The sequence below is a fragment of the Budorcas taxicolor genome, chromosome 1 (genome assembly GCF_023091745.1).
Source record: "Budorcas taxicolor isolate Tak-1 chromosome 1, Takin1.1, whole genome shotgun sequence".
NCBI classification, from domain to species: domain Eukaryota; kingdom Metazoa; phylum Chordata; class Mammalia; order Artiodactyla; family Bovidae; genus Budorcas; species Budorcas taxicolor.
The window spans coordinates 118126411-118149742 of record NC_068910.1 but is presented as its reverse complement, the minus strand read 5'-3'; the positions used below and the strand labels follow the sequence as shown (position 1 = coordinate 118149742).

General features: G+C 35.7%; 1 protein-coding gene across 1 annotated transcript in view; it reads right to left on the bottom strand.

Annotated features, from left to right (window-relative positions):
• The window catches only part of DZIP3 (DAZ interacting zinc finger protein 3), a 102045-nt gene that overhangs the window by 59981 nt on the left and 18732 nt on the right, over positions 1-23332 (bottom strand). The window contains exons 6-11 of the mRNA XM_052643282.1: positions 22845-22969; positions 19935-20049; positions 14246-14365; positions 12807-12908; positions 11291-11383; positions 10560-10612 (exon numbers count right to left, since the gene is read on the bottom strand). Coding sequence (XP_052499242.1) covers positions 10560-10612; positions 11291-11383; positions 12807-12908; positions 14246-14365; positions 19935-20049; positions 22845-22969 — 608 coding nt within the window. The remainder of the gene's footprint in view (positions 1-10559; positions 10613-11290; positions 11384-12806; positions 12909-14245; positions 14366-19934; positions 20050-22844; positions 22970-23332) is intronic.

The window sequence follows — 23332 nt, the reverse complement described above, 5'->3', positions numbered from 1 at the left end:
AACTTTTTTTGGAAACTGCAAAGCCAATTCTTTTTGCATATACAGTTAAAAATAACTAGCTTGTTAAAAGGCCTGCCAAGGAAAAAGCTTGAAGTTAACCCTTTCCATGTCCTTGAAATACACAGCCCACTTTGCCTGAGACCTCAGTCTTGGGCAAATTAGAACTTCACGCAAAGAAAAAAAAAGGAGTCAAAGAGATATTTTAAATCTCAAACAAAAAACTATAAGATCTCTGTCTGTCTGTCTGGATTTATGTCTGTCTCAATGTATGTCCTTTTTTTTTTTTCTGATAATATTGTTGAAGTTTTAAATGCATTCTAATTTAATTGACCTAAAGAAAAGTAAGTGCTTATAAATCAAACAATTCTAAGTACAAGAAAAATTAACCTAAATATATTTCAGATTCACATAAACCGGGAAATATTCAATATTAAATATCTAGTATTAATGTTTGTTTGCTAATCTAATAAGGAAGTAAGATGTATGTTTTTAGTAAAGAAGATACAAAAAATAAAACTTTATTTTATAAAGGGAAAACAAAGTAGGTCTGACTTACAGGTGGCTATTACAGAAAGTGATTAAAAGGTTTGTGGAAAATGGACCCTAAAAAGTTTTGTGCACCTAAATGAGTTTAAAGTCAGTTGGTGCAAAACTTGAACTTGGCCTTTCTCTCTGTTAACAGGACATACTTTCTTCAGATGTTGAACTACTTTCAATAATAGATTTGTTTCTTTACCTCTTAATTGACCTGTTCTAAATTTACCTTTAAAATCTTTTGTTAACTTTGGCTAGTGAATATTATTTCACAGTGACTTATATGATCCTAAACCCTTTTGATATTTATTGATAAAACTTCCTAAATAACTTGACTTCTAGCTAACTTTGGGATGCTTCAGAGGGCCCCTGAGACGTCCCAAAGAGCTATTAAGCTACCTGGGTTCAGTGGACATGTTAAATTACATGGGAAGTACTGTTGAAGTGACATGAAAGTTGCTCAGTTGTATCTGACTCTTTGCGATCCCATGGACTATACAGCCCATGGAATTCTCCAGGCCAGAATACTGGACTGGATAGCCTTTCCCTTCTCCAGGGGATCTTCCCAACCCAGGGATCAAACCCAGATCTCCCGCATTGCCAGATTCTTTACCAGCTGAGCCACAAAGGAAGTACTGTTGAAGGGGTGATAAATCATTTCAGACTATACTGTACGGTTGATATTACTAACATAGGTATCCTAAAATTGTGTAAAATTAATATAGATCTGATATGTCCTGATAAAATATGGTCAATTATAATTCTAGTTATCATATTAAAATGTTGTGACCAGGTTTGTCAATTGCTATAGAATCAGATTTTAAACATGCTTTCTATGGTTTTATCCTCATGCCTTTAAAAAAATACCGCTAGTTCTTCAAGATTTATAGAAAAGTTTCTCAGATTAAGCAAATAAACAAATTTTGTTATTAACAGTAAGCTGGTACCAGACTGGAATTTGGTCTTCTCTCTCTTTAGAGAACAAAGTTCTTGACATGCAGCTTTCAATAACAGATTATGAATTTCTTTGCCTAAAAATTTAAGTGAGTTACATTTGTTTTTAAAATCTTTTTGTTACTTTGATAAAGTAAATAAACATCATTTAAGATTATGGTACATGTAGACAAAGTTCACTCTGCTTCAACAACAAAACAACCCCTCACAGTTGGACTTCTGCTATCCTGATGTCTTTAAAACATGGCAATAGTCTGCTCCTAAATCAGGAAATTAAAAATAGATAAACAACAGCTGAAAATCAAAGAGCCAGGGCTAGGGGAAATCCAAGATGACTGCTTGGCTTTTCCCAGCTCCCTGACAGACTTCATTTTTATTTGATGGGTTAAAGCCTTACCTGGCCACAGTGTTAATGCCCTCACAGTGAGTTCTCCAAAAAAAAAAAAAAGAAGAAGAAAAATGTTTCACTGAATATTAAGTCTAGTTTTGTTAATTAAGGTCTGTGCTTCTAAGACTCACTTCTGAGATAGTTCCTTGTTATGTTATACTGCCAAAAGTTTTAAGTAAGTTATTAAAAAGGACACTTTAAGATTGTTTCTAAAGCTTATCTCAGTAACCAGTCTTTGCATAAAGGTCAGATGTTCCATAATATACAACCAGGAGATGAAAACTTGGCTATAATCATTTAACTGAGTCAAATGACCTGGGGTACAACAGGCTATACCCAATGAAAATTCTTGACTTAAATTCTTGCTTGTGACCTTACTAATAACTGCTAACTATATTATTTTCTATGTAGCTTGCTTCAGAAGATTATCTCTTACGTTACCAAATGTGTGACTAAGCCTGTGATAAAATACTGATGTGCAGCTTCATATGAGATCAATAATTGTAATAATGTAACTCTAGATATGGGTAGAAGCAACAAGAGGAAATATTTTCCTGGACCAAGAGGCTAGTAAGACAGGTATGGTCCAGAGATTTTTGTTACTTACAAGGCCTTGTCTAGTGACAACACATTGAGTGGCCTGTCAATGGAATCTTTGTTAGATGTGGGAATGAGCCTTCCCAGCACAGTGGGACAGAATGACCATGAAATGCCCAAAAAATACGGCCAAATATGTGGCTATGAAGGGGCCCTGCTGACTGGAAGGTGGCCCTTGCCAGCTGCCTGTACAAAGATTAAATCACAACCACTACAAAATGCTGACCTTCAACACACCCTTGAAAGGAGTTTAGGATGGAAACAAAAAATAAGGCACTCTATGCTCTGGGAAAAACCAGAAAACAGGTCTTCAGATAAGTCAGATGTTTTCAGGTAAAGATTTTTATGAGTCCAAATTCTTACATCTTCTCATGCCTGCTGCTGCTGCTAAGTCACTTCAGTCGTGTCCAACTCTGTGCGACCCCAGAGACAGCAGCGCAAAAGGCTCCCCCGTCCCTGGGATTCTCCAGGAAAGAACACTGGAGTGGGTTGCCATTTCCCTCTCCAATGCATGAAAGTGAAAAGTGAAAGTGAAGTTGCTCAGTTGTGTCCAACCCTCAGTGACCCCATGGACTGCAGCCTTCCAGGCTCTTCTATCCATAGGATTTTCCAGGCAAGAGTACTGGAGTGGGGTGCCATTGCCTTCTCATGCCTAGAGAAGCAGTAATGTCACAAACCAATGTCTGGACCTGGTTCTCCTGGCTAGCCCCACAACAGCTTTCCTACATATATTAATCTTTGGGCTATATAACTTTCACTTTCTTGTTAAGTTTGTTTCTCCAAAGAGTAATACAACAAGAATATCCATCCGCACAGCCAACACCCAGACAATGCTAGAACAAGCTGCCTTATACTGTGGGCTCTCCTCTTCCTCCATAAATGCACCCTGAGGTCCTCGGGCTATTCTCCCTTTGAGATCTTATATGGGAGACCACCTCCAGTAATAGAAAAGCTCAAGGGAGACCACGAACAACTAGCTGACCTAAGGATGTCCTGACACCTCCAGGCCCTGGAAAAGTCTTCAGCCATATTGCCCAAGAAACCTTAAAAAGGACACCCATTCCTTTGGGCAACTGGGTTTATCCCTATCAGTCAGGAGATGAGATATGGGTTAAAGATTAAAAGAAAGAACCACTTCAGCCAGTTTGAACAGGCCCTCACATGGTCATCCTGGCAACCTTTCCTGCTGTTAAAGTTACAGATGTCATCCCTTAGAGTCACCACACCAGAGTTAAGAAATCTGCGGCTTCCTTGATGAGGACACCTGGAAAGCAGTTTGGGACCCCAAAAAACCTCCTCAAGGTCTGGTTCCAGAGGCAACGGCCCTCACCCATGAAGGACACTGAGCCCTGCTCTAGTCACTCCAGAAGCTGACTAGTCAATGCACAGCAGAAGCTTGAGGACTCTTCAGCCTTGCTCCAGCCACACTCTGGCAGCTGAGTGGTCAACACATGGCAGAAGTTGAGGATCCTGCCTTCGAAATATCAATGGATTTTCATTATCAACTCTGGCCTCTATCCCTAATTGGTATTATTGCTGTGCTTTTCATTACAGGACCAACTAGACTTCCTGGCTGAGGTGGTTTTACAGAATAGGAAAGGGCTAGACCTGTGACACCACCCTTATGGCAAAAAGTGAAGAGGAGCTAAAAAGCCTCTTGATGAAAGTGAAAGAGGAAAGTGAAAAAGTTGGCTTAAAGCTCAACGTTCAGAAAATGAAGATCATGGTATCTGGTCCCATCACTTCATGGGAAATAGATGGGGAAACAGTGGAAACAGTGTCAGACTTTTTGTTTTTCTGAGCTCCAAAATCAATGCAGATGGTGATTCCAGGCATGAAATTAAAAGACGCTTACTCCTTGGAAGGAAAGTTATGACCAACCTAGACAGCAGATTGAAAAGCAGAGACATTACTTTGCCAACAAAGGTCTGTCTAGTCAAGGCTATGGTTTTTCCAGTGGTCATGTATGGATGTGAGAGTTGGACTGCGAAGAAGGCTGAGCACCGAAGAACTGATGCTTTTGAAGTATGGTGTTAGAGAAGACTCTTGAGAGTCCCTTGGACTGCAAGGAGATCCAACCAGTCCATTCTGAAGGAGATCAGCCCTGGGATTTCTTTGGAAGGACTGATGCTGAAGCTGAAACTCCAATACTTTGGCCACCTCATGTGAAGAGCTGACTCACTGGAAAAGACTCTGATGCTGGGAGGGATTGGAGGGAGGAGCAGAAGGGGACGACAGAGGATGAGATGGCTAGATGGCATCACCAACTCGATGGACGTGAATTTGGGTGAACTCCGGGAGTTGGTGATGGACAAGGAGGCCTGGCATGCTGCAATTCATGGGGTCGCAAAGTGTCGGACACGACTGAGCGACTGAACTGAACTGAACTGAGACCTACTGACAGCTGAAAAGAGAGGACTCTGTCTCTTCTTAATTGAAGAATGCTGTAAACCAATCAGAAATAGTCAAGGACAAGGCCCAACCACTAAGGGAATAAATCATAAAAAGAGAGAAACTAGCTAATTTCTGGGGTAATTAGAACAATATCTGGAGCTGGGCATCATGGCTTCTCCTTTTAACAGGTCCTCTCTTCATGTTCTTTGCAGTGCTCTTGTGTGGTCCTTGTATTCTCAATGTAATTGTCAGTTCATAACCTTTTGAATTAAATCCATAAAGTTACAAATGGTAATAGCTCAATATAGCCCCTAAACGATGGGGAGCTCTGAATGTCCTACCAAAACATGAGATGATGCTTTCTACAAAGAGTGATAGAAGCATCAAGAGGGCATAATGAAGAGGAAAAATTAAAATTTTACATAACTTCCTGCTCCTTCTGCATCTGTCTTGCAAAGTCTAGATCATGTAGGTCTCAGAATGTAGGGACTCACAATACTAGGAACTGGAGCTTATCTCACTCACCCTTGTTCTGCTATTTGCAATCGCCCTAGCCCCTGCAAACCCACAAACCTGTTTAATCATGCCTGTCCATGTATAAAAAACTCTGTAACCCCTTTGTTTGGCGCTCAGAGTTTGGAGTGTTAACTCCTCTGGGGCCCCCAGCATAATAAACCTGAGTTCTCCAACTCTCAGAGTGTGGTGCTTGGTTTCTCAAGTACTGGTTTCTACAACAGAATGTGTAAAGGGGTCAAAAGGTACAAACCAGGAATCCAAAATACATCATGTGACTATACTTAACAATGCTACAAAGCATACTTGAAAGTTGTTAAGACAGTAGATCTTAGGGACTTTCCAGGCAGTCCAGTGATTTAAGACTTCATGTTTCCAATGCAGGAGGTACAGGTTTGATCCTGAGTTGAGGAACTAATATTCTACATGCTACAAGGTGCAGCCAAAAAAACAAAAGATCTTAAAAATTCCCATTATACAAAAAATCTATATGAGGTGATGGATATATTAACTAACCTTATGGTGGTAACTGTTTCATATATATATATATATATATATGGTGAAGTCAAGTCTCTCAGTCGTGTCTGACTCTTTGCAACCCCATGGACTGTAGCCCACCAAGCTCCTCCGTCCATGGGATTCTCCAGGCAAGAATACTGGAGTGGGTTGCCATTTCCTTCTCCAGGGGATCTTCCCAATCCAGGGATCGAACCCAGGTTTCCAACATTGCAGGCAGATGCTTTAACCTCTGCACCACCAGGGAAGCCCCATATTTTATTTCATGTTGCTGCTTGTCTTTTAATTTCTAGCTTTATTGAGCTATAACTGGTATGTTGTATTCACATATGTAGTATTCACATATTATACATATATAAAAGCATCACACTGTATAACTTAAACCTACACAATATTACATACCAGTTATATCTCAATAAAGCTAGAAATTAAAAGACAAGCAGCAACATAAAATAAGATCATGACCAATTAACTATTTGCTCCTGGAAAGCACATATGATTCAACATTTGAAAATAAACTGATGTAATTCAACATATTAACAACAAAGAAGACAAAAACCATATGATTATCTCAATGCATGCTAAAAAGCATTAGTTCATTATTCATTCATTATAAAAATTTTCAGAGAAGTAGCACGAGAAATGAATCTCTTCAACCTAAACAGGAGCATCTATAAAAATTTTACAGCTAACAGCATACTAAATGGTGAAACACTGAAGCCTTCTTCCTAAGATCTGGAAAAGGCAAAGATGTCTGTCTGGTCTCACAGGTGTATTCAACACTGTACTAGAGAACTTAGCTCATGCAACATGCAAAAAAAAATAAACAAAGAGCAAACAGATTGCAAAAAAGAAATAAAATTGTCGTTATGCACAGATGGTATAATCATTTATAGAAAACCTCAAAGAATCTACAAATAATATTAGAATTAGTAAGTAGCAAGTCACGGAATACAAGTTCAATAGACACAAACAAATTCTATATAATAGAAAAAACTAGAAATTGAAGTTTTATAATTATTATTTACGATAGCATAAAAAGTCAAATATACATGGATAGTCTAACAATACATTTATAAGCCTGTACATAGAAGACTACAAAATATTTCTGAGCAACATCACAGAAGAATCAGTTAAATGAAATTAATTATACACCATCTTCATGGATGGGCATTCTCAATATTGCTAAGATATAAATCATCCCCAAATTGACCTACAAATTCAATGCAATCAAAACCTCAGCAAGAGGTCTACAGAAATTTATAAGGTGTTTCTGAGATTTATCATGTAAGAGCAAAGGATCTAAAATAGAAAACTAGTTTTGAAAATTTAGGTAAATGCAAATTAAAACCACAATAAGATACCATTACATTTCTTTTAATATGGCTGAAGTTTTTAAATTTAATAATACCAAGTGCTGAACAGAATACAGAGAAACTATAATTCTCTTACAATGCTGGTGAGAATAACAAAATGTATAGCTACTTTGAAAACAGACTGGCAGTTTATTGTAACATTAAACACATACCATATGACTCAGCAATACTGCTTCTAAGAATTTACCCAAGAGAAATGAAAGCATCTCTTTCTACCAAGGTTTATACATGAATATTTATAGCAGCCTTATTTATAAAGCCAAAAACCAGAAACAATTCAAACGTCACCAATTGTTAAATGGATAAATAAGTTGTGGTACATCTATACAAAGGAAGACTACTTGGCAACAAAGAAAACTGAACTACTGATACATGCAATAACAAGGAAGAATCTCAAAATCATTACATTAAGTAAAATAAATCCAGATGCTACAAATCTTCCTACTAGAGGATAATCAGAAAAAAAGCAGTATTAATCAGAATGGAAATCATATCAGTAGTTACCAGAATTTGGAGGTTGAAGAGAAATGACTATGTAAGAGATTTTAGAGAGACAAAGAGCTATTGATCACAGTAGTGATTAGCTGGTTGTATATAAAGAAACTCATTTAAACGTATATTTTTTTAAAGTGAATTTTACTGTATATGAACCATAGCTTAAAAAAGCCTAACCTATAAAAAAAAAATTCAGTGTTTAGAAATGCATTTATATTAATAAAGGAAGTGAAGAGATAATTACTGTGAAAGTCAGGTCAACAGTTACCTAGCAAGAGGAGAACTGAGTGCTTCTGGAGTGCTGACAAAACTATTTGGTGCTTTGGGTAAAGCCACAAGGCTGTATGCTTCATAATTCTTTTTTAAACTCTGTATTTATATTTTGTGGGCTTTTCTTTGAGCATGTTTTAATAACAATAAAGCATTTTAAAGTTAAAAAACAACCAAATATTTCTGTCATTCATTCATAAAACCTTATGAGGTAGCTCTTCCACTTTTGATAATAAGGTTCAATTATTCCAGGGTTTTCCCACAGAAAATAACTATAAAACTTACACAAATTACAAAAAGCAACTCCTTGAAGGCACCAAAGAGTGGAAGAAACAAACCAACCAAACAAACCGAATGTAGAGGGTATATATATATGCTCAGAGAGAAGAGAACTACATGAAATTAAGTTTACCACTTTTAGAGCTTTTAGTCTGAGGCTAAGAATAACATTCAGCTCAGTTCAGTTGCTCAGTCATGTCTGACTCTTTGCGACCCCATGGACTGCAGCACACGAGGCCTCCCTGTCCATCACCAACTCCCAGAGTTTACTCAAACTCATGCCCATTGAGTCGGTGATGCCATCCAACCATCTCACCCTCTGTCATCCCCTTCTCCTCCTGCCTTCAATCTTTTCCAGCATCAGGGTCTTTTCAAATGAATATTCAGGACTGATTTCCTTTAGGATGGACTGGTTGGATCTCCTTACAGTCCAAGGGGCTCTCAAGAGTCTTCTCCAACACCACAATTCAAAAGCATCAATTCTTTGGTGCAAGTATAACAGAGCAGAAAACAAAAGTCTCCCTGGTTAAAGGAACTAGAAAATTGAAGCCATGGAGCCATGGCTGTTGAGTGTGGGGGAATTCCAGAAAGGAAACAGAGAAGAGATCCCCCAATTTTTTTGGCCACATCTCTAACTAACAGCTGAACCATACATGTGGAACACTCATAGCAGCTCAGCTAAAGACAAAAGATCTGAATTGAAACTGGAACCACTAGCCAAGAAAAACAGCCTTGCAGTTCAGTTCCAAATAAGTTAATTGCCTATCAAAACAAAAGTAACACACTCATTGCAGAATCTCCACATCTGTCGTGTAACTATTGGGTACTAGCTATATGCCAGGCATTATGCTACATACTGGGAATATACCAGTAAGCAAGTTAAAGTTCTTGCCCTAGTGGAGACTATAGTCAAATGGAAAAGAAAGCCAAGAAAGTATAACAGAACTTAGTAAATGTTTTAATAGGAGAAAAAAAGGGAATATGTGATTGAAACACCTAATGCAAAGTAAATAGGATTTTCTAGAAGTTTTAACCAGCCAAATCCAAAGGAGTGGAGTATTCTGGGCAAATTCTAGAGGTAAAGCAGATGGCACACTTAATAACTAAAATAAGTTGAGTATAGTAAGAAAAGAATGACAAGAGACGACACCAGTGAGTATAGCAGGGTCCAAAGTGTCTTAAAGAACCAAGCTAAGAAGTCTGAACTTAACCAGGAACAACTAGAAGTCTGTTAAAGATTTTCAAGCACAGAAATGAAGTATTTCCAATTTTCTTTTAAAAAAGCTATTTTAATGACTGAACAGACAGTTCTATAGACTGTTGAACAGTCAGACTGAAGAAAGGTAAGACTGGAGCCAGAAAGACAAGTTTAGAAGCTATTTCAGAATTCCAAATGAAAAATAACTTTATTTAGCTTAATAGAAGCACAAGGGCAGAAGTAAGGAGGCATGTACAATATATTTAAGAAGCTGAATTAATTGGACCTAAAAAACGTTACACAGCAGTGTTGGGAAGAAATATTGTGAATCTAACTGTGGGCATACTGAACTATAGATCTTTTTGAAAAATAAAAATGGAAATATTTAGCATTCATGTAGATAGACCTAGAGTTTTGAAAGTGAGATCTGAAGCAGAGATAAAGATTTGTGTTTCATTAGCTCATAGAGAAAACTGATGCCTTAGGTATTAATGTTTAAGCCTGGTAGATTAAAAAATGGTAGACATTTTAAATAGAAGAAAAGAGAATCAATGGATTAGGATAAGTGTTATATTGAAATTCCTAATTTCAACAGAAACAATTTATAGCTCAATGAATTTCTGCTTATATATGATATATAACCAGTATATACAGTTACAATACAGCTTTCTCATCTAAGAAACAGAATGATTCTAATTCTCAGATGAGCCTGGAGGCCTGGATGAGTTTTGAAAGCTAGGAGAAAGTTTTTTATAACAACCTAATTTAAATAACTTTAAGAAAAATATGCTTGGTTTTCATGAAGGGATTCTTTTCATATTTAAGGTCAAAGCATCCACATAATTTTCCTTTCTTCTTTAGAATTTAAGTGTCTACAAAAATGTGGGAAGGGTAAACAAATGTCAATTAAATACAGTTTTTCACACAACTGATATTGTCTTTCAACTTAATGAAGCACCAAAAAGTAACAGAAAACACAGAAAGAAGCAACTGAAAAATACATACATGCTAAAAAAAAAAGTAGAATATTTAATTTCAAACTTACCTTGCTCCTAAATTTTCAATGGTTATATATTCATCCTTTCTCACAACTTCAAACTGCAAGTGATGGAAAAAAAAAAAAAAAAGCCCTAAAGTAGTTCAATTTTCAAAATTCTTTAGTGTTACTTCTTAGCCTTAATGTTTGAAAGAAGACAGTGAGAATGAAACTATAGTGAATATACAAAAATAAAACAGAAGAAACAAGTTACAAACAATCTTAGTCAAATAGTAGAGCTGATCTCAAAAACCAGTTCTACTTTATATCGCCATAGGATTTAAATGCCAAATCTAAAAGAGAAGATCATACCTAAACATAATATATATATATACATTTTTTAAATTTTGGTTTACTTACTGATAAGTAAATATCAAGAAGATATTTTATTAAAATGAAATAGCAAGACCAAGACTAAAAAGGGTTCGGAAACACTGAAATTATTTTTAACCATATGTGGAACAGAATTAGATTATCATCCTCTGTGCATGATAGACTATCCTCACTGGTATAGTCATGGCCTGTTTTGTCAGTTTCTGTGTGTGTGTGTTTTATTTTTTTAGTTTTTTTACTCTTAAGTTCCACTTAAATACTACTTTAGAGAAATCAACACAACAAAATGTTAGAGAGCTTAGTTACCATCAAAGAGAATATGACTAGGCTACTATTATTATGATTCCCAAATCTGTTCCAAGTCAAAAACATCATTCCAGTAAGAAAAACAAGAGAAAGATACTCACCAAAATTTTGACAATTCCAGGTACCTCACATTGCAGCATCCTTACCATGTCACCAGTACATCCTTCCTTTAAACATTTTTTTCCACTAAAACTCTATAAATTTTATCAATAGAAAACAATAATAACTTATCAATAGGTAAAATAATATGAACAATAAAAATAGAAAAAACCCATTGATGTCCAAAACTGATTATATTTATATAAAGTTAGAAGCAAATATTGCTAGATAGTAAAACAAAAGATGTGAACAAACACTTGAGAGTTAGCTGTTCAAAGACAGTCCATTACTTGTACCAGTGGATTTCTTACTTAAAATATATAATCACACTTTTCCCTCTCATCATTTCTATTAATATTTCAAAATCTTTACATAGTTACATTATAAACTAAAATGAATTTGCTGTTCCCAGTGAAAGCAACTTCAAGCAAAATATACAAACTAAATAAGTACAAAAAAACACTGAATTTCTATTAGATAAGTGAAGATTTCAGCAGAAAAGAAAGAATAAAAATTTGAGTCCTCTGATCCTGATCTTGCTATTTCCTCTGGTTAATTTATTTAGTTTTCTTTTACTTGTCTTTCTAAGTTGAGCAATACTGATTGCCCTAACAATCAAAGAAAGTGAAAAGTATTTACATACTGCTTAAAAAATGAATAACTGTGCCTTATATAATGATTTTTATAATGCACAATACAAGTTTATCTGTTAATCTTCACAACTTTATAAAGTAGGTATTACTATCCTCACTTTATGGCTTAGAAAAATGAGTTTCAGCCTAGTGTAAAAAAAACCTAGTAAGTGGTTCAATCTGGACTTGAACTCAGAACACTCAACTCCATATACAATTGCTTTATAAGTGTTTTCTGTGGTTTGCACAATGTAAACACTTTAGAATTAAACACTATAGACCCAATTTATGGCAGTTACCTCATTAAAGAGTAAATAAGTAACAGACTCAGGCATTTAATTTCTATTTTAATTTCAGTGGAAAAAATTCAATTTAGTTATATGATTTTAGGCAAATATAAATAATACTAATATATTTTGAAGGTTTTCTGGGGTTTTTTTTTTTTTGGCCACACCATGCAGCTTGTGGGATCTTAGTTGCCTAAGCAGAGATTGAAGCCAAGGCCTGATAGTGAAAGCACCAAGCCCCAAACACCGGACTGCCAGGGAATTCCCAGTCACACAGATTTATTTTGGAAGGCTATAAAATGTATCACTGTTCTCTAGCCTTAAAACTACACAGTTGTCCTTTCTTTTTATTAAGCAATTCTATTCTTTGATTTTATGTCCTTTATGTGAATTTACTACAAAGACCTGTTTAATAAATGGTAATGATGACCAAATAGTGAGCAGAAAAGTATCAGAGAGAATAGGGAAAGAAAAATGGAGCGAGAAAGGAAGAGGAAGGATGTAAATAGAAAGAAATGAAAGGGAAAGAATAAAAAAGCAGGAAAGAGTAGAAGAAGATATGCTCTAGTAAAGTTTTAAAGGAAGTACAAATATAATACCTGATCATTTTCACCTGGATATTTTAAATTCTTGAACTTTTTCCAACAAATTTTATGGAAGTAAACACAGCAGCTCTTACTGCACATTAACTGAAAAAATCCCTGGAGGAGAGTAAAAACTGTTGATAAGAGATAATAATCCATGTAGATAAAGAAAATATCACCTTAAGTCACTTTTTATTATTCTATAACTAGATGAGCTTGGCACTGAAAATTTATCAACAGATCACTGGTAATCAAAGAACTATAAAAATCATTTTTATATCATTAAAGACAAAAAAATAGGCAATAATTTGAATAAGTTAATATTTTCATATGCTGTATACAACAAAATATCAGAAACTCAGTGAGTGACCTTTGTAGATGAACATGCTATCTGTTCATCAGAAGTTTTATATTTCTCTTTTCCTTCAGCCCCAATTCCATAGCATTATTTCCTAAAACTTCTTTGTCACCAATCACCAGACCTTAGATTGCTATATTGGTGATAAACAGCTCCTAAGCTACTGTGCTTGTGAATATTACAAAAGCACTAGCAAAGCCAATTCATTTTTTTAAATTTATTATTGAAGGATAATTGCTTTACAGAATTTTGTTGTTTTCTGTCAAACCTCAACATGAATCAGCCACAGGTATACATATATCCTCTCCCTTTTGAACCTCCTTCCCATCTCCCGCCCCATTCCACCCCTTTAGATTGATACAGAGTCTGCGTTTGGGTTCCCTGAGCCATACAGTAGAGTGAAGTAATTCAGAAAGAGAAAGATAAATATCATATTCTAATGCATATATACAGAATCTAGAAAAATGGTACTGAAGAATTTATTTACAGGGCAGCGATGAAGAAATAGACATAGAGAACAGACTTATGGACATGGGGAGAGGGGAGGAGAGGGTGAGATGTATGGAAAAAGTAACATGGAAACTTACATTACCATACATAACACAGAGAGCCAACGGGAATTTGCTGTATGGCTCAGGAAACTCAAACAGGGGTTCTGTGCTAATTCATTTTTTTATTGACTCACAGGATATAAATAATTCCTAATCACAATGAATCTAAGCTTTTGAGATTTTCAAGTCAAACAACTTCTCAGCTGTATTTTGCTGTAATTAAATAAAGTACTTTTTAAAAGAATTAATTTATTTTAATTGGAGGCTAATTACTTTACAACATTGTAGTGGTTTTTGCCATACTTTGACATGAATCAGCCATGAAAATATGCTCAACATCATTCATTATCAGAGAAATGCAAATCAAAACCACAGTGAGGTACCATCTCATGCAGGTCAGAATGGCTGCTATCAAAAAGTCTACAAACAATAAATGAAGTACTTTTTAAAGAGTATTTAGATGAATGATAATATAACAATTTTCACCTAAGTTTAATTTTACAATTACATTTTTAAAACACTCAGTTGATTGATAATTATAGTACCTTATAATTGGTGTTCTTTAAAACGTCAGCTTCACAAGATCGCTCACAATCTAAATAACTGCAAATGGTCTGCTTCATTATATTACCCTCAGTTGTCTTGATGAAATTATTAAGAAGGTCCTAAATTTTAAAAATAAAAAATCTTATGAATCAGCAATAAAAAGACCACACATTTATATTAAGTTACAGGTTCATTTCATGTCCTTTTTTTGAAGGTGTTTTATGTTTTTTTTTTTTTAATAGTTATAGAACCTATTTCCCTCATTCAAAGTAAACAATACACAGAAGGGCCCTATACATGAAATACTAAATTTCTTCCTGAATACAAACACAGAGAAAGTGGAAAAAGTCTATATTTGAAGCTATACGTCTATTTTCCATTCTAACTCATAACAGCCACTGGGTTCCTAACAAGAATTACTTTCTCTGATACAGAGAAACAACAAATCGTTGGCAACCCAGGAGAGTCCTTGCTAGAACTGGCCCCCAAGACACCATGTTGGCAGTGGGACTACTGTAGTGGTGCAACAGGCTGCTCAGCCAAATGGGCAGAGGCAGGGCCAGAAATATGTTTCCAGTGTTCAGAGTTACAATTTTAAATGCAATTTCCATATTTTAAAAATGCTGGCTAAAGGTTGTGAAACATATTATCAAGTCTAAGTTAAACAAGTCCTTAATACTGCCCCTCAGAGAGACATACCCATATATACTGAGGGTATACGACATGATAAAGTAAACCTCTATAGACTATTTTATGCATCAAGTCAGCATTCATAACATTTGTTTAATGACATTCAGAATTTTATGAAGAATAAAAATGTTCTAACCAAATCAACTAGAAATTTTTAAATGTCAAGAAATAAAGAAGCATCATCCAAGGACCTATCCATATGAAAGCAGTATATCCTATGAGGATAGCCAATAGTAAGTGCAGATGCTGAAACAGGATTCATAGTGTGTATATAGCTACTGTTGTTTCACATGTCTAATGCTTAATAGTTCAATACTAATCTACTGAGTTGCCCACCAAATCTGTTCCTTGTTCCTTACTTCTTATTTTCTGCCCCAATCATCGACACTCACTCATTCAACGAACATTTACTGAGTGCCTGTTACGGGCTAGGTTGTTGTGAATGCTAGGAAATGTTAGCTGATAAGGATGCTGCAGTGAACTTAGAAGGTCAATATATACTTAGTCCTCATGGAACTTACATCAAGCACATCTACCAAGATCTATTTAATTTTCAACCAGCAGGCTTGAAGTCATCCATCACATAGTTATTCCATCACCCTTTACATGCAATATATTAGCAAATACTGTTGAGACTTCTCCCAAATTACACTGCAAATTTTTCCAATTCTCTCTCCATTAGTATCTGTTCTACATCTTACCTAGATTACTAACAACTGCCTAACTAGTCTCCCTCATCCCTGCCTACTATGCTCCAAAGCACTCTATAAAGAAGCAAAAGATCGTGTCAGTTTCTTGCTTAAAACTCTTCAGTGGCTTCCCACTATCTACCTTCCTACTACTTTCCCACTACCTTATTAAGACTGACTTCAAGGTTCTGCAGAACTTACAGCATCTGAACCCAGTGTATGTATCCATCGCTAGCCCATCTCTTCAAATTCATCTCTAGCCTCACTCCCTATAAAATTCACATGGTTTTATACTTCCAGTTCCTCAAACTTTCTCTTCAAGTCCTGAGGGCCTTTTCCTACTCAATTCCATTTACCTAGAAAGTTGTTCCCCTACTCTTTACAGAGTTAGTTTCATTAGCAGTCTTGGGCTTCCAACTTAAATATCACCTCCTGGAAAGGCCTTTTCTAACCACTATACATAGACACACATACACATTTATGCATGCTGCTGGTGCTAAGTCACTTCAGTCGTGTCTGACTCTGTGCAGCCCCACAGATGGCAGCCCACTGGGCTCCGCCGTCCCTGGGATTCTCCAAGCAAGAACACTGGAGTGGGTTGCCATTTCCTTCTCCAATGCATGAAAGTGAAAAGTGAAAGTGAAAAGTGAAAGTGAAGTCGCGCAGTCGTGTCCGACTCTTAGCGACCCCATGGACTGCAGCCTACCAGGCTCCTCCATCCATGGGATTTTCCAGGCAAGAGAGCTGGAGTGGGCTGCCATTGCCTTCTCCACATTTATGCATATATACATATAAATATGGATACATGCAGGTATATAAGTGTGTGTCTACATTTCCTTCATTTTCTCTATCCCAGTCCCTTGTTTTTCTTTAAAACACTGATTACAACTTGCAGCTATTTTATTAACTCCTCCTTTATCATAAATACAGAAACTACTCAAAGTCCTAAATTCTATAAACCATACTTTACTATAATTTAATTATAACACTCCAGTGTTTATAAAGCCTTAAATGATCTGGCTAACATTTACCTTTAACATTTACCTCTCAAGTGCAAGAAAAAAGGACAGGATATTATTTTATTTTAAAAAGAACATTCATAACAAGGAAACTCTTGGTAGATGATAGCTGAAATAATCATGGAAATTAAAAATTCAACAGAAGGATAGAAACAAGAATTATGTTGAAAATAATAACAATATGAAGGTCACCACTCTACAAGGGTGCCAGTATCTCTATAAGTATGATCTTCTTTAATAAGGTAAGTTCATCTCAGGAGACACATGAGGATAGGAGCAACTGGGGCAGGGCAGGCCTCTGGTGGTACTCACCTGGAATTTGTCAATGTCAGATAAAGGGTACAGGCCAGCCCTCTAAGTTTCCTTTAGAAACTAATCACAATGTCTGGGAAGTAGGACTTTTGGTGGGCTCACAGGCATAGGTACCAATTAAAACAGATAGGAACATGCTGGCCTAGAGAGAGAGCAGGATCATGGACACACTCTGCTCTACTGTACATTAAAGCTTTAGTTATTGAATTTTAGAGAAGTGCGGGGAGAGAGGGCTGGAGGAGAGTACAGGACATCTGGAATGCAGCTGGCTACCCAAATTATTTTTGAGGCAGAAACTATTTTCCAAGTAGTATGGAAATATTTTAACATTATAATAACTAGTATGATAGCACTAGTGTATACTGGCTGAATACTAGCTCTATGCAAAAAGATGAAGTTAAGAAAATCTCCTAGAAAGTAGAAAAGACAAAAAATAAAAATTAGCATAGAAATAACAAAGTCAGAAATTCAGTCCAGGATATCAAGCAGCTGAATAACAAACATCTCAAAAAGAAAAGAGAAAATGAAGAAGAAATCATCAAATAAATAAAAAATTAAATGTCCTAGCACCAAAAAAACATAAATTCAGAACACTAGGGATATACAGAATATCCTAAAAATTCCCAGAAAGAAAAAAACAGGTTACAAGCAAAATATTGAGAATCAGAATGACATAAAATATCTCAAAAGTACTATTATTGGAAGCTAAACAATAATAGAAATATAATTTTTAAAATTAAAGGAAAATTATTTTCAACCTATAATTTTATACCCAGGCAAGATACAAGTAAAGTGTACAAAGGATAAATTATTTTGAGACTTGAAAGGTCTCAAAAAATTTAACTCTCACGTAAATTCCCTTTCTAGGAAGCTGCTGGATGAAAGCTACTCCCCCAAAACAAGGGAGTACACCTAGAAAGAGGAAAATTTAATCCAAGAATAGGGAATTTACACAGGAGAGGGGTACAGGTATTCCCAGGAATAAAGGGAAACTCTAAGGCCAATTTAACAAAAACATGTACCTATTAATAGGATGGGGAATGGGAAGTGTCTGTGTGAAGGAGATGTGTAAGGAAATTACTAAACCCTCATCTTCCACAGTAGGAAATCAAAAGATGATACCTAAGATGGAGAATTTGTTTTTTAAATAGTGGTACAGCTTTTTAAAAGTACAGGTTAATATCAAAGGAAAATGCCTAGAGGGTTGAAATAAGTTATCTATATTCAGAAACTACAATTAGAAATGATGAACCACAGACTGTTAAAATCTTTCAATATACTTCAAAAACTGTATACATGTACTAGCTTGCATAAAACAAAAATAAAATTTGGATAAGAAAGAAAAATATTTTAAAAGGAGAAGGAATAGGAGAAAAACAAGCAAGACCAAGTAGGGGCTGCTTCAGGTAAACACAGAAATTCAATATTTTTTTAAATGCATAAAATTACTACTTAATATATTAAGTCAAAGTTAAAAGACATATGATCATCTCCCCAAACACCAAACATTATCTTACTTATTCTATTGACTACTGAGAGAGGTATATTAAAATATTCCACTGTGACTGGGAAGTCTTCTAGTTCTCCTTTTAGTTCTACCAGTTTTTGTCACAAGTATTTTGAGGCTATATTATTAGGTATATAGAAACTTGTTAAAGATTCCTAGAAAAATTGAATTTCTTATTTTTATGAAACATCCTTCTTTAATCTGAGGAATGTATTTGGCTTTAAAGTCAGCTAAAATGTAAGGATCCAGAAAAGTTTAAAGTAAAAGCTTGGAATAAGATACCTCACTCAAATGTTAACCAAAGGAAGCCTAATGTAGCTATTTTCACTCTAAACAACTAAAAAGTGACCAATATGGCTTATTAGATGGGTAAAAATTACCCAAAAGGTAAAGACTATCCAGGGAGTGTGGGCTTCCCTGGTGTCTCAGATGGTAAAGAATCCACCCGCAATGTGGGAGACCTGGGTTCGATCCCTGGGTTGGGAAGAGCCCCTGGAGGAGGGCACAGCAACCACTCCAGTACTTTTGCCTGGAGAATCCCCATGGACAGAGAAGCCTGAGAAGCTACAGTCCATGGGGTCACAAAGAGTCGGACACAACTGAGCGGCTAAGCACATGAGGGCAAAGAGCAATTCTTACACTCTTGTCTTGAGAATATAAATCAGGACCAACTTTCTGGGAGGAAATGTGGAAATATACATAAATAACTTGTACAAGTGTGTAAACACTTCACAATTCCACCTCTAGAAATTTACACTAAGGCAATGATGTGAGAAATAAAAAAAGATCACGTTCTGTAACACTAAAAAACTAGAATGTTTAGGATGAACTAAATGTTCAATACCAGGGAATTGGTTAACCAAATTAAAGCACCGTTTTATGATAGACTATGAAAAATTATACTTTCAATATACAATAATCTACTTGCTGACAAATTCACAATAATATATATTTTTATACTATAAATCAATGTATATAACATCACACCAATTTACTAAAAATAAAAAGTGTTTACACATGTGTGTATGGAAATACATAAATGAAAATTCTAACAATAGTTTTGCCATTTGAAGGAATATATGGATGAATTTTACTTTTATCTTTGGCATTTTCACATTTTTCAAGTTTTCTGAAGTGACCATTTAATACTTTTAAAATTTAAATCAACAACAAAACAATGACAAATATAGTCAGAAAAAATAAGTTAACTTACATTTATCTCAACCATGTGAAGTATTGAACTAGTGCAACTTTTAATCTTCTTGTTATCTGGAAATGCTAACACATCCACTTCACTTCTCTCTACTTGTTGAATCATACTCAACATTCTGTACCAGATAATGGAATCAAAGTTTTCTCATACAAAAAGCTAATGTCCAATAAAAGAATACATTTGCTATAGAATGACATAGCATAAACTGTACTTTATCAAAGATAATTCTGATTAGCCATAGATTAAATAATTTCTTACTTTAAAAGTTGTAGGTAAATCTTTATCTTCTGTAGGATCTATATCAAACCAATGATCATCTGTATCTCCTATTTCTTGTAAGCTTTTATGAAACTCTAGCAGTCCTCCATTATATCTGCAAAGCATTTTAAAAAGTTAATTTGAACAAGACTCTGTAACTAGCTTACCAATTAGACAACAGGCAACCCATTTGTGTGTGTGTGTGTGTGTGTGTGTGTGTGTAAGTAGGATAATGTCTAACATGCTACAAAAATACAAATACTAGGATTCTCACCTATAATAGATTGGGATGAAATACAGGTAGAAGGGGAGGTAATAGATTATGTAGTAGCTCAAGCCTGAACAGTATGGGGGCCATGGTAATTAAAGGGGTTGTAGAGTTGGCTGGCTTTTGTTTACTGTCTTGGAAGCCCTGAAAAAAGAGAATGACCAGCACAGGTCAGCCAATGATTGACTCAGGACACAATGAAAGACAGAGGCCTCTGAGGGCAGCATTTAAAGAGACCCTCAGCTCTGACAGCCATAAAGATAATCTGTGCTGAAAATTAGGCCCAGATTTAACCACACAATGGAAGAAACTGGCTACTACTATCAACTAAGGGTACTCTGTGAAAGTTAAAAGGCCTCTATGGTAACATTTAAAGAAATCTGACCAACTCTAAACATAAAGGCAGACCATGCTGAAAATAAGACCCAGTATTTAATCACAAGGATAGAACAACAGCAAAAACCAAAAGCACAGCCTCAACAAGACTATTATACTATCAGGACTCTGATATGGAACGAGTAGACCATGCAAATATCTGTACATCATCAGAGGTACATGTCCCAAAAGATGATGCTCTTCTTCCTTCTCAAAATCCTCCCCGATCTCTGCTCATTGCCTAAATACTGAAAAATCTAGGATCAGGTACAAGCAAAGCCCAAGTGAAAAAAGAGGAAGAAAAGGCTTGTTCACCGTAAGCATTGCAGACTTCACTACTTTCACTACTATGCAGTGGCAGGAATGTGTCTGGGAGTGGATCTTAAGAAAGCTAAACCAATGGTCAAATATATAGCTGGATAGGGAAATGTATACTGATATGGGGCAACTCTCCCATAATTCAGCATTTCCTGAATGTAAGGACATGAGAAGCCAATCCTAACATGTTGCTGAGGCTACTTGAAGCCGGGACACAACCAATGGCCTCTATAATAGTAAGTGAGATGAAACGTTGAAAATTTCTTGGCAGAGTATTCAAGAAAGCTCAGGGAGGAAAAGATGGTAGAATGGACATAACACCATTGAATCCACTACCAGACAGGGTACCCTAGAAAGGTCCAGAGGACATTCCATTTCATTAATGCAGTAAGAAATACAGAGTAAGAAGGACATTTTGAGCAGCTCAGCGGTGGCTGTTCTCTATAGGCCAGGGACAAAAGGAAATGCTGCTGCCAGACGACTGGGTTTTCTAGTGTCAATGATTTGGAAAATGGATTCTTGATGCCCATCAATAAAGAAAATAAACAGTAGTTCACATATCTGAAGGAAGGACAGCAGTGCAGATTCTTTGACTCAGAGCTATGTTAATTCTCTCCACAGTATTAAAGGGATTTTGATTATCCTGACTTTCTGTGAAATATCACAGTGGCAAACTACATTGAGAACATCATGCTAATAAACAGGAAGCAGGACATCTTTTGGATAAAACCAAGCACGCCAGAGGATGGAAGATCAGCCTTTCAAAGAATCAAGGAACTACCATATTAAGTGATGCTTTCAGGGATTCAACAGTTGGGTCCAGCAGTAATCCTTCATAAGGATTTGCATAAGTAAATTTTTCCTAATTCATCTTTCAGACCTCAGCCAAACATTAATTCTTCAAGGAGACTTCTGATTCCCAAGAAACACACTGAAGTTCCAATAAGGACTTTGATTCTTTAATATATTTTTCTTCATAGCTCTTTATCACATTTCATAATTATTTAAATAACTGATTATTTTATTAAGGTCTATAAACCTTCACTATACTGTCAGTTAAACATGAGGAAAGAAACTGTTTTGTAAACCATTTTACCCCTAACACCTAGAGCAGTCTCTAACAAATGCTTAGAAATAAAATGATTGATTCTACAAATGGCTAAGGATATACATATTGGAGGGCTTCCTTGTTGGCTCAGTGGTAAAGAATCTGCCTGTCAAGAAGGAGATTCAAGTTCAATCCCTCAGTTGGGAAGATCCCCCGGAGAAGGAAATGGCAGCCCACTGTAGTATTTTTGCCTGGGAAATCCCATGGACAGAGGAGCCTGGCAGGCTACAGTCCATGGGGTTCCAAAAGAGTTGGATATGACTTAGTGACTAAACAGCATACATATGGGAAGTGAACAGATAGCCCATGTACATTCTTCTGTACTTAACTGTGTAATACCCAATACTCCTAAACTCAGAACTGGGACCCTTTCAATGTGTTATAAGCTCATTTATAACTTAAACAGCCATTCCAAGTGGTAATAATATTAATAACTATAATTATTATTTATTAAGTATAGTATTTTTGTGTCCTGAGCACTGAATTAATTACCTTAATAGGTGGGCACTGTTATTAGTTCCAAAGATTAGGCTTAGCAACATTAAATTTCCTAGGGTCGTATATCAGGTAAGTGATATAAAATGTATTTGAACTGGCCTATCAGACTCCAAAGCCTATGTTCCTAATGCCTATGCTATACCACCTTTTATTGCCATGGCCTGTTAAATTTGATATTTAATATTCTCAAGTACATTAATGAAATGATCTACAGAATCAGTGACAGAGAAAAAATCAACAGAGCACAAATGTCATGATCCCTGGTATATTGTGCAAACTTTATTCCCATTACATAATGCTGAAAGTTAACAGGCAAGAACTACCCATTAATTAAAATTCTTACCTCTTCTGAGCACATCGAAGCAAACCACGACCAAAATAAACTAATGACATAAAGTTTTCACAAATTTCATTTTCTTGGATCACCATCTTCATCACTAGAAATTTATTCTCAGCTTCTATATAATCCTGTAGTAACATAAAACTAGGTTTGGCTGATGTAAAAACTATTTTTTCCTTTTACAATGAACAATTATTTGCCAGACTAGAAAAGACAGAGCCGCTTGAATACTGATTCAGTCATTTGGTCATTTATTCACATGTCTATTTGTGGAATCTCTGTATATGACCCCATTAAAAATGTACTCAGTGCTTAATAAAACAGTTACAAAAGAACTTAAGGTCTTTCAGTGTTTCAAAGTGAAACATCAAAATAATAATCTTTATGTCTAAAATTGACAAATATTGCTAGCAAAAATAAGGGCTCTTCTAATGACTATGGGAACATAATTCTTCCTATTTTTTTTTCCTAACTGGAGCACAAATCTTCCT